Here is a 13,167-nt window from a genome sequence, read left to right as displayed (position 1 = left end):
GAGTACAGAACTGGACCATAAAGCGAAGGAAGAAGGTGACCGGGTCTGATGAATCATGTTTTCCTTTACATCATGTGTGGATCATTTACCTGGAGAAAGTACAGCAGCAGAATGTACTGTGGTTAGAGGGTGAGTCATTGCAGGCAGTGTCATGCTATAGGCGATGCTCTTCTGGGAAATGTTCGGTCTTGCATTCATGTGGACGTAATTGTGACTTGTACCACCTACCTCACCTTTGCTAAAGACCACATACATCCCTTCGTGACAGCAGTATTCCCTGAAGGCAGTGATGTCTTTGAGGAGGATAATGCTCCCTGCTACAGTGCAAACATTCTTCAGGAAGAGTTTGAGGAACATGACAAAGAGTTCAGGATGTTTCCCCGGATCTTAATCCAACTGAATACCTGTGAGATGTGATTAAAAAAATAAAACAAGCCTGATCCATATAGGCACCGCCTCACAATCTACAGGACTTAAAGGATCTGTTGCCTGTCTTAGTGCTTGGACAACTTCAGAGGTTTTGTGACTATTCCTCATTGGGTCGGAGCTGTTTTGGCACCACAAGGAGGGCTGACTCAGTCATCACCAAAACAGGAGCGAATTGGTGAATTTGTCTGGCACTATTTTAAGGGTTGGACTAACATGAGTGTTTGTTTGAGTGTTTATGCCAGCAGAATGGTTACTTCATGATTAAGACCAGTGTCTGTGTTCATCATGATGAGTTTTAATAGCATGTGGACAGCAGTGGCACTCTATAAACGGTATATTTGCATTCTAATATCTTCAGACTTCTCCTTTCATGATAGTGTGTCAACTTTGTGATCCTACTGAGGGTATAGTTTGAGGTGCTGCTGTGCTAAGTGGCATTATATTTTAAGGAGGCCTTCTGAATTTTTGCTCTGCCTTTTAACCATATATGTGAAGAGGATGGACAAATTATTGCCGGTATAACACATTTTAATGACACAACACCACAATCTGCATCCCCTATATATCAGAGTCGAGTTAATACATGCATCACAGACATTTTTCATTTCCATTTTTCTAGTAACTCAATATTTTGAAATAAAAGGTCAAACTAAAGGCATCATTGCATTTCAGACTTTTATGGGGTTCACATCTGTATCTCTTTAGTAAATTTAGGAACCTGTAAATCATAAATAAAATGTAAAATTAAATTGTGTGGGTTTGAGTGATGCTGGCCAACAAAGATGAGCTTCCCAAAAGATTAAAGTGTTGGTCCACCAAAAATGACTAAAAACTGTATACATAAGAAGCATTTAACCATGGGAGTAGAAAAATAAATCATGAATTTGGTTTTATATGTTCAGTTTTATGGTAGGTTGCTGATAATATCTTTCTCCGTCACTACAAAATGGGGGCTAATGGAGCTGTATTTGTTGCGTTCACAGTTTGGGAAAGTGAGTCACATGCAGTCGATAGTTTTCATTGATTATTTCTTAAGCACAGAGTAGATCCATTAGAAACTGTTGACACAGACGTCTGTGGATTATGCAGCATAGTCAGAAGCTTCTATTAATTCCAGTCACCTTAACTGTGTCGAATTTCTCTGAGATCTCAGAACTTGACAGCTGAAGAAGTCGAGAGCTGACTTGCTGATTTCCACGACGAGGCCACACAGCCCACACACACTCTCACACACACTGAGTGTCTGAATGTACAACCAGCGTCCTCACCTCCACACCACAAGTAGAAAGTCTGCTCCATGTGTGAACGGCGTCTCCGCTGCATCCACAGGTTCCCCGTCTCCTTATGGCTGCCAGTGCAGGGTCAGGGAGTTTGATTGACTTGTGCCTTGACTCACTCTGGCTTCCAGGAAGTCTCCACCATCAATACACATAATCATCACCACTCGCCAGCGCCGTGTGCGAGTGCATGCGTGTTTGTGTGCACTTTTTCCCCCAAACCAGTGCAGCACAGTGTGTGTCTCTCTGTTAAATCACATGGTTCGGCTTTTCCCCCGCGTGCCTGCTGCTTGGCCTATTTCCATGGGAACTAGCCGAAGATGTGGGGACACACACGGGTACACACGCACACACACACACACACACACACACACACACACACACACACACACACACACACACACACACACACACACACACACACACACGCGCACACACACACACACACACAGACAGACAGACATACATGGGCCACATAAACAGCGCTTGTGCGAGGGTTTGCCAGAGCGATTCTCGGTTGTGTGTGTGGCTGTAGGGTGCAGTCGGAGAGAGGATGTGTGATCGCACACTCCACACAGGCTCAGTGGGAGACACTAACACACACACACACACACACACACACACACACACACACACACACACACACACACACACACACACACACACACACACACACACACACACACACATACGCACACTGTATGCTGAGACAGAAGCTCAGGATGCTGTGTTGTGGAGGAAAAATGACACACAGGGCCATGCCAGCCAAATCCCTTTATAAATCCTCTGGCAATTTGGATTTGTTTGTTAACAGATGAATGTATACATGATAGATAGATAGATGGATAGATGGATAGATGGATAGATTTGTCAGTGGGACTGTGTGACAAGTGCATGAAGTGACATTGCAATGTTGCCGCCTCACAGTTGCATAATGTTTCCTTCCACTTTCGCTCTGATGCATTTCACTCACCATCCTCATCACGACGTCCCCCCCATCCCCGCCGTACCTTCATCCCACCCCCTCATCGCCCCACCTCCATGCCATCCCATGTGGCGATCACCATAGCGACAGCCCACGCCGCTCACCTGCTCCCCGCAGCATCATCCACGCCCTCTGGCCTCTCGCCAAGCGGGGGTGCTGTGGCGGTAACGCAACCCGGCAATCAGGCGAGGAGCCTTGCCAAAAGTGGGGGAAACTATAGGGGGAGGGAGGGGAGGGAGGGGAGGGGGCACTGCGGATCTGTTAGCTGCTGCCCTGTGGTGTTATGCAACTTCATGTACTCACGCAAAGGTGACAAACACACACAGACTGGTTTTATTTTTTTTAAATCATCTCATACACACGTTCAGAAGCTGCATAGTAGTTCTTGAACTGGCAAAAGCTGCAGATAATGTCCCTAAGTAGCGATTACGAAATGACATAACAGATTTCTCTAAGCGTTTCCTGTGTCATATCGCTGATGCAATGTTATTCTCATTGACGTTGTTGTGGCTCATGTGATGGTTTACATGAAACGTTTACATTTAAAGCTGCAGCAGTTGATTTTAGGCCACCAGGTGGTGGCATGTCATGTCTGCATATCATGCAGAATATAAAGCTAACAGCTCAAAAAGCTGTTTGTAGGTTTTCTTGGCTTTTAGCACCACTGTTGGACCTGTTGGTATAAACCAGCTAAAGGTTTTTGTTGCTCGTTGTTTCATGTTTGTAATCCTAACAGGTTGGTCTTTGTGTGTTGCAGGCAAAGTGAAAGAAGAGAAGAAAGCATCGAAGGAGTCCCCACATGGGAGCAACAGTGCTGTCTAATCCACTTTTATCTGACAGAATCTGCCAAAGGATGCTTTGGAAACGCTGTCATGTCTTCAGACACAAACTGCTAAATCCAAGGAGCTAAAAACAGAAAAACAAAAAAGCCAACCACTGGCTGTTCCACGTGGACAGATATTAAAGTAAAAACACGGCTGGAGAGGGGGAGGATTGTATGGTTGCCAAATCCCCCTCCGAGACAAACCGCATCTTCCCAATCTACGGCCGCCGCCTCTCTCCTCGTCCTCCCTCCACCTCCTCGTCCTCCTCTGCCCTTCCCTCATTCTCCCTCATTCTCTCTCATGGGAGTGACATAGAGGCCGTCGCTCGGTCTGCCCCCCCGCCCCTCCTCCTCCTCGCCGTGGAAACAGGGGCGTCCAGGTAGTGATGTCGTGGAAGAGGAACTACTTTGCGTCGGGTGGTGGAGCGGCAGGCGGGGTGCAGGGGCTGGTGACCCCGAGAACCATGACCTCCATCGCACCCAGCAAAGGCCTGAGCAACGAGCCGGGACAGAACAGCTGCTTCCTCAACAGCGCTCTGCAGGTCAGTCGCATCAACACACGTTCAGCGCAATCAGACAGCATTAGGGCACTAACATGTTTTCCATTTCGCTGAGATTTTGTGGACTGTGTCGTGGTCTTGGCTGGACAAGTTGGTCACCTGATCTCAATCCATCAGCTTGGGTCAGTCATTTTTTTATGTTGAGTCTGTTTACCCGAAGAATTTTTGCGAAAAAAGTATAGTAAGTATAAGAAAAGTAACACACTCTAATTCAAAGGCTTCAAGATTTTATTGGAAGGTTTGTTTACCTATAAAGAATTTAAAATCTGCAGTATTTGGAGACTCGAACAATTTTATGAGGCCAGACTTTTTCTGCACTTACTGAAGCCCAGGTTAAAAAAGGCCTTGATAGTGGGGCTGCAGTACAGATGCAGAAGGCACAGTAAATGCTGTCTGTGAGTCATAAAATACAAAATACAAGGCCTAACTCAGCTTTCTGTCACTGGGACTTGTATACTTTTCTGCTTACTTTTTCCAGAAACATTAAGACTCAAAAAAGGCTGCAATTTTCATATCTTTGATCTCATATGAATGTAAACACTCTCATAAAAAAGATAAAAAGTAGGTCACTGTCCAGACACCTTCTTTATTGTATAAAAAAACACTCTGTACCGAGTGAAATACATAAAATACTGGCTATTAGAGACAGAACGGTACAATTTTAGCACTTTATTATGACAAATTTGTTTGGGTTTTTTTGTGAAATATTAATGACTGAATCTACAAGAGATTTATGATGTGTTTGCTGGCAAAAATAAGTTGCTCTGACTTAATACTGCAAATGCTTAACCCTCTAAACCCTAAAACCTACTGGCAGGTATGAAGGACATGTTTCATTTTTTTCCACCAAAAGTTAAACACCATTTGTCAGAGTCAGAAACTGTGAAAACAGAAAAAAAATCATCAACCTGACAATGTTTTTTGAACTACTCATCTGCGACATGCAGTTCTGTTGGGGAAAAAAGAACCAAATCTCAGCTTCAAATTGTGATACTTCATCAAAATCACTCCATGCTCAGTGCCTCATTTGAAAATTCAGAAAAATAAACAGTTGGTCGCAGTTAAACTGTGACTGACTCGACAGTCACTACATTAAAAACTCAGGCAATTTTTAGCTGAATTAGGTTGGACTGCAGGCTGTGTTTACACAGAACAGATAGGAGACAAGTATAGAAACAAATTAAAAACAGGAACATTTTTGTAGTGTGTACGGTCACGATTTCTTGCCACTTGGAAACATTGTGTACAAGTTTTGATAAAATAATTGAAGTAGTTTAACTTTGATGTTTCCTTTTTTATGATTTATGGCTTTATAACTGTGTTGCAGTTCCCATAGAGTTGCAGGACTTTATTGTACAGTGGAAAATGTGAAAAAAACATCCAGAAACTGCTTAATGTTGAGACTGCTATGTGTTTTGTGTCTACATCTTAGTGATTTGCACTAAATGCACAATGCAAACACTCATATTCAGGCACACACAATTCACAACCCTCCCCCCTGCCCTTACAGTTCCTCACACTGCAGTAAATTGCTATCAAAGCGTGACAGGGATGAGCTTAGCACCATATTAATGGACGTTTGTGTGTTTCGGCGGGCTTTGGCTGCGCCGGCCGTCTGGCCTCAGTGTGGACGTCCAGTCTGTGTGTGGAGATGCTCACACACTGCACTGCTGCTGCTGCTGCTGCTGCTGCTGCTGCATCTACTGCTGCTGCAGCTGCATCTTCTTCTGCTGCTGCTGCTGCTGCATCTGCTGCTGCTGCAGCATCTTCTTTCTCTCTTCAAACACACACACACACACACACACACACACACACACACACACACACACACACACACACACACACACACACACACACACACACACACACACACACACACACACACACAAAGACTCTCTTCCCTCCTCCCAAGACTTCCAGCTGGCACAAACATACCTACACACACATAAATGCCTCTCGACTACTGGCTTGAAAGAGAGAGAGAGAAAAGAGGAAGAAGGGAGGTCAGAGTAAGCCGAGGAGAGAGGGAGGACGACGGGGCAGACGCTCAGGGAGAGTCGAGCAGATCGGAGCGATAGATGCAAAGAGGAAAAGTTACTGAAGGAGGAGAAGAGAAGAAAGAGGGATGAGGAGTATACAGTATGAGAAGACAGAGGAGAAGACTAAAGGAGACACTGCTGGGAGGAAGAGAGGAACTAAAGAGTCCAGGAAGGTAAGGGGAGAAAAGAAACGGGTGCTCATGAGGAGAGAGGAAGGGAGATAGAGGAAGGCAAGGAGAGATGAAAAGACAAAGTCAAGGACGTGAAGTTGTATTTGTGAAAGGAAGAAAAGCTGCTTCGACAAAGACGCGCAAAGTGGCATCGAGAGAAGTGGGCCACTTCAAGGACACACATGTGCTCAGACATGCACACACACAGAGGATGTTTAGCAGGACACAGATGAGTGAGGATAAACTGAGGGAGTGTTAAAGAACTGAGCTGCATTTGACAGTGCAGTACTCAGTGTGTGTGTGTGTATGTGTGTGTGTATTTGGTGTGTGTGTACTCATATTTGCTTGTGTGTGTCAGCAATAAGGTGTCAAAGTTGTAGCTTAGGACAGACCTGCTAAATTGGCACTAAAGCTGCAGCTAAACGTCATTTTTTTTTTAGAAGTTATCTTGTTCATTTGGATTATTAAATGTAGAAATGTGCAAATGCCACATATTAAATAGTGAAACATGCTCATCACAGTCTCCAAGGCGTACGCTGGCATCTTAAAATTGCTTGTTTTTCTGTGGAAAATGCAAGAAAAAGCAGAAAATGATTCATATTGTGCACCACAAGCGTCACAAATACAGCACTTTTTGTGTGATTGTGAATCTAAAAATCCCAGTCAACTATCAATTCAGCAGCAGCTATTTTCTAGCAGGAAGATTCTGCTCTGCTTGCTGTGTAATGCTCTACTACCAGTGCATTGACAGTAAGTGAAATACTCTCTCCTGCCCCAAAGGGACCCTTGGGCCAGAAAGTTAACCTCCCGCTGCTGCAGTGGAGCTGCTGTGTAGCTTCTTCAGCAGCAGCAGAAGAAGCACGAGCAGCAGCTTGTTGTGGGTAAATGTGTGTAATTTAAGGGAAGAAAAGCAAAGGTGGTTTGAGGTGAAGTGTATGTAGACGCTCAGCAACTTTCCAGTGTGTAAACACAGGTGAAAATAAAATAGCTAAAGGAGGTGCTGGCTGTGATGAAGCAGAAACACATGACTTCACTCAAGACAGCAGCGTGTGTGTGTGTGTGTGTGTGTGTGTGTGTGTGTGTGTGTGTGTGTGTGTGTGTGTGTGTGTGTGTGTGTGTGTGTGTTTGCATCTGTGTGTGTGTGTGTGAGGTGCAGCAATAGAAAAGCCATACCTTGTTCATTCTACTTACATTTTGGCACCTGAGAGCAAATTTAAGATAGTAAACATTCAGTGTTCTCTGCAGGGTTCTGCTCTCAAACACTAATTGAGAAGTTTAACAGCTGCTTGCGTTCATGTGTGTTTTTTTTAACATCATGCACTCGTTTCCAAACAGCTACACAGACAAAGTCAAGGGCCATTAGGAATTAAGAGATTCACAGTACGCTACGAGCTGCATTCTCCTGCAGTCAGCTTCTATGATGTAGCAAAGCAAACCAGTTTAGCTGTAGTTCTGCTTCTTTGCTTTGCTCCTTACAGAACATAATTCCTGTAATTCTTCATATCTTCGGGTCAGCAGATGAACGTGATTTTAACTCTACCGTCTTTTGCATGGTACCAGCTGGTGGGCGGCACTGCAGTGGAATTAACATTCATTTTCTGGGCAGCGAATGTCGGCATTAATGTGTTCCTTAGAAACACTTACATTAGGGCTTCCAGACTGTGGAGCTTTAAAGAGAGAGTCAGGGCCACAGAACTCGCCTTAGAATATCATCGCATTTTGAATTTTTCATAAGTAATCTGGTGATAGTTGTTCCTACATCGACGGATGTGCTGCAATCATAAGCTAATAGCAAATTCAGCACACTTTTAATGGTGCCAATTATGCATTAATATTGATAGTGCAACATGGAAAAAAACAAACATTACTCAGCATGTCCTATTAGTCGGGCTCTGTGGGCATAAAAGCACAATAAATCCAAGCAATTTTAACCCTGTGAACCCCGCAGAGCTTCTGGGTGTTTTTTTTTTTTTATTTGCTTTTGTCATATTTTTCCTCACTGTGGGGTCATTTTTCACTGCAGTAGGAAGTCCTGCACCTTTATGGAAATAGAACAGCCATGACTAGAGGCAGAGGGAACTCAAGAATGCCTTTTGTGCCATAAATCCAAAAAAGAGAAGACGTTAAGGTGGAATTTCTTTGCTTATTTAATGTCAGAAAATTTTAAAAACCTGCAGTCGACATATAAAGTGCCCCCAGGTGTTCCCAACGGTAGGAGAGAAACAGTGACTGTACATACTTTGGATATAATAAATAATAAATATTAGAGCAACATAAAAATCAGTGTCAAATCCTCCAAAACTCTCCATTATTGGTTGCTGCCCAGTCCCTCATGGCTTTATAGTTGCACCCAGGAGGGCAGTTTTTTGTACAGAATGTGGTCAATGGGAGTTTATTATTTGTATTTTTAAAAAACGAGATATGTCGAATGAAGTGATTTTGATGAAATATCCAGATTTTAAACTCAGATTTAGTTCTGATGGAACAGCACATCACACATGATTACTTCAAGAAAAGTTTAAAATCTGATGGTTGTTTCCATTTTACTGCTTCTAACTCTTATAAATTTCAGATTTAGGCGGATTTTTTTAAAAGCTAATATGCCTTTCATCAAACCTGCTGCTTGGTTTTGGGTTCAGAGAGTTAAGCTGCAGCGGTTTGGATGGAGTTTGGGGTTTGCAGTTGTTTCAATAATGTCTGAGGGACCAAAACCCAAAGAAAACATACAGTATGGAGTTAGTATACAGGTCATGAAGCAATATGAGATGAGAAAACCCTGAGTGCCGGCAGAAAAGAGCAGGAATGCCAGCAAATTTCAAGGCCCTTTCAGTTTGACATGTTACAATAAGAAAACATCGATGTGAATCAATAATAATCCTGCGTGCTGCGTCTGTCACACTTCATGTTAATCTTATTAGCAGCAGCTACATTTCCAAGCACAACACGTTAAAATGTCAGCTGTGATATAATCTATAAACTGTCAGATAACAGAAGTCAAAAGTGCAGAAATTTTGAAGAACTGGCAACAGTGTCATGTGATAAACAAAATGCACAGAGACAGAGAGAGATGACTTTACCACATGGTAATAGGAGACTAGAACAGTAGGAGCCAGGAGCCAGGAACCATCCAGCGCAGCCTCTAACAGCAGCGAGGCAGCAGGAGTTCAGTTCATCAGGCTAGAAAGGCCTCATTTTGATCTGTACGTGTGTTCGGATGTGATTGACATTTAGGAGAGTCAGCTGATGCTAATCTACAGGTAACACCTCCATGTGAAGCTGATAATGTTGCATTAATACCTGCAGCTGTGCCTTTAATTCTCTACATGCTTGTTTATGGATTATCTAAGATGTCTTTATTCATTCATTTGTGTAGAAATTTGTGGTTGTTTTTGCAAACAAATCCATGTTTTGTTACCACTTGGGTACCTTTTAATAATAACAGGCACCAGTTTAGTCACAATTTATGTAAAATTTCTCAACCGAAATCCATATATAAACAAATTACTTGACATTTACAACTTCAGATATTTAAAATACACTAATTACAAGCCTTTATAAAGCAAAAATACCACAAAAAACAAGTTTTAGCTTTAAATGAGGGAGTTTTACAAAGATCAAGATCTCTTTTGCCTGACAGATGCAACTAAACTGCATTATCAATTACATTGTAAGAAGAAGAAGAAGTTTCTCCTGGGAAAGTAATAGCAGCAGGAAATGTTTCCACCTTCAAAGAGCCACATGTCAGCAGGCTTTAAGTCTGATACAGGAATGTCATCGAGGAGGCTGGGGTTTGTCTCATTTATTTTTAAGAGTTAAATTTAGTTTTTGCTCTCTGTTTGGTTAGATTTAAAGAAATATCACAGTGTGGCTTAACTATCCGCCTTTTTACAACACGTTCCAAGCCTCTCCTCCATGTTCAAGGTTGCCATGCAGGTGATAAGTGTCACCTGATCTAATATATGATTAGTAGGCTGAAAATATGTGACAGCTGGAAAGCAATACAGTAAATCAACGTACAGATACAGATGTTTTCTCAACTGAAACACCAAGTATCTGCTCTCTGCTGCAGCCTCTTCATGAAGATGGCGTGGTTTTCTTTGTTACTGACAAGAAATTTGGAGCAAACCTCTTTAATATAGGTTCCAATAAGGGTATGTTGATTTGAAACACGTGTGTGATACGTCGCAGACAAATGTAATCCAGGAGAAAACACGTGTCCCTCAAAATGTAAATGAGAATACAGTTTAGTTGTATATGAATGTAATGTTTTAAAGGAGACAGGCTATTTAAAACCTGATCCAATACTGTGTGTGTTTTTACTGCAAAATGTTAGTCATCAGAACTTAAGACATGTATTGCCACCTATCAGCAGAGGTGTTGTGGTGCATATATGCAGGTATATTCCATATACAGACCTCCAGGCAGGAGGACTTACCTTATACATGTCTAAAAATAGCTACAGACATACTGTAAATTACAGCTGAGGCTACTTGCTGCAGCCAATGCAGTCTTTTTGTGTAATCTGCGTACTCTTTTGTTTACTGACTTTAGCCTTAAAGCTTTCTTCAATGTGACACAAGTCCCAACTCTGAGGAGAAGCGCTGACTTAACGCCTTAAGCTATAGATTATGTTGTGAATTATCCACATGAGAAAATAACGCACAATTCAGTCTGTAATAGCTGCAAAACTTTAGTCAAAATGAGCAAACTTGGGCTGTATTGATAAGAGAAACTCTAGTTGTCCCCATCAAAAGGACAGAATGATAGTTGAAAAATTCCTGCAACAAAAATGACATTTTCACTTGTGCCTCATCAAACTGTTAATTAGACATTAAATAGCAGCATTATAACGATGAATCAGTGCCACTGATGATGTTCAGTCTGTTCTAAACATTCTCAGGTGCAACTTCACAAAACGTTTTGACCATAGTTGTGTGCTCAGCGACTGAGGCTACATAATACCTCATTGCAGTGATGTGCACATGTACAAAAGGAGCACAAATCTAAATGAACTCAGCACATCATGCTGCACCTTTATTTGCTGCATGATGCAAAAACAAAACTCACACGATTCAGAACTTGATTCACTCTAATTTCTGGGTATTTGGATGCACATTTTTAACAACTGTACAATGACCTACTGGCTCCACATGTGCAGCAAAATGAGCGAAAAACAGGAGAAATATTACCAATGAACATTTGATTGCAAAAAGAAAAATTTTTGGTATGGAAATATTTCTGCTACAGAGAGGGGGACTAAATACAGGTTCTCTGTCTGCCGTTTCTTGCAATTGTTGTCGCTACACGGAGAAACGCAGCTCATTAGTTTGAGCATTAAAATCAGCACCACAAAGCTCTGTATGATGATGTGACTGCTGTAGGATCCAAAGCACAAAACGCCGTCAGATGCTGGTTTATGTTTTGTTGCATGTTTGTGTTCTTATTTATCTGACGTTGGCTCTATTGTAAAGATGCTACACAAATACAGTTATTATTCTAATATTATATGTTAAAGGTTATTTTTTAGCGTCTATACAGATACACTGCCTTACAAAATCACTATAATCCATCTAGCGTGAATAATTCTTTCCAAATGCAGTTATACAACTAATGTGGTGAAAATTCCTGTATTTTTTTCATACTGCAGCAAATATACAACAAAACTAAATACCGTAATGTAGGATGTAGGTTTTTTCCTGATATTGTGCAGCCTTCTTAGAAATGTAACGAAGTGAACACATCTGTGCACTTTTTAGAACTTTTTCAAGAAGAAAACACCATAATTTCTGCATTAAATAATACATGTCAGTTCTATTACAATAACAGAAAGCCAAACATGATGCTTTTTCATGTTTTTTTTGTTACTTATACTGTAGTTTTTTGTCTCTGAAACATTTCCGCAGTCTCTCTATTGTTTCCGAGCCAGGAAGAAAAAAAAAGTTAAAGTTGGAGGTAGAGAGACACAAATGATGCAAATGTTAGAAGGCCAGAGGAAGACAGAAGGAGACAGAGGGATGTGCTGGGAAGAGGAGGAGGAGAAGATGAGGAGATGGATAGATGATGATGATGATGAAGAGAGATGGGTGTGGGGAGAGTGTTGCCCTCATTGTGGCTGCTGCAGTGCTGTGCAGCTTCAGCCGATTCATCACCACCAAATAAACTAGAGAGAGAGGAGAAGAAACAGAGAGGGGGGGAATGATAGGAGGCTTCCACTGGCGTCAGCATGCAGTCTGTCATCCGCTATCCTCCCCTTATCACTCTCTCCTCTACACTCACATGCAGTGCATCCTGTGCTGCTCAGGTTGCCATACATGCTGAGTTTCATGCGACTGTGTGTGTGGTCCAGTCCATGTGCTCTGCAGATCTCAGTACAGGCCTCAGGGACATTGCTGTGTCAATATTATCTTTCCTGGTGCTGAATTAATGCACTAACAGCTCTTTTCTCTGATTATGCAAGCCAGAGAGAAGGGCAAGATGGGGTTTACCTCACCTCTCCTCTAGTTTTCATGTGGTTTTTTTTTAACTTTGTGCTGCTTCTGTCCCACCATCCTCTCTTTTATTGCTGAAAACATGCACAGCAGAAACACACTCGGCTCAGTTTAGCTGTTGGGAAAAACAATTAGCCGAAAATGGCTGAACGCCACACGGAGCTGCAGAGTTGGGTGCAACCATTTCAGGAAGTCATTTGATTCTGTCATTTTTTTGGTCCTCTTTAAAGCTGCAACAAACTTCGACTTAGAATCATGTTTTTTCTTTTGCTCCCTCCTAAATGAAGCCATTAATTACATCTCTCTCACGTGGAAATCAATCAGGACCAATCAAGACAGCGCCACACAGGAGCAGATGAATGTGACTGAGGTTGCCATGGCGACATGCGAACCACA

The 13,167-nt window shown here is 42.3% G+C and overlaps 1 protein-coding gene across 7 annotated transcripts in view; it reads left to right on the top strand.

Annotated features, from left to right (window-relative positions):
• usp54b (ubiquitin specific peptidase 54b) overlaps window positions 1-13,167 on the top strand; it is a 92,328-nt gene that overhangs the window by 8,719 nt on the left and 70,442 nt on the right. For 6 of the 7 annotated variants that reach the window (XR_008599507.1, XR_004848767.2, XR_002747158.3 and 3 more), the window contains exon 2: window positions 3,449-4,056. Coding sequence is in view for 4 of the 7 variants with exons in the window: in XM_023287957.3 (XP_023143725.2) it covers window positions 3,901-4,056 (156 nt within the window). In the remaining 3 variants the exon portion in view is untranslated. Of the gene's footprint in view, window positions 1-3,448; window positions 4,057-6,095; window positions 6,287-13,167 lie in introns of those variants that run through there. The other variant, XM_023287959.3, reaches the window with a different exon arrangement.

The sequence above is a fragment of the Amphiprion ocellaris genome, chromosome 18 (assembly GCF_022539595.1).
Source record: "Amphiprion ocellaris isolate individual 3 ecotype Okinawa chromosome 18, ASM2253959v1, whole genome shotgun sequence".
NCBI lineage: Eukaryota > Metazoa > Chordata > Actinopteri > Pomacentridae > Amphiprion > Amphiprion ocellaris.
This window is presented reverse-complemented; position numbering and strand designations above follow the sequence as displayed.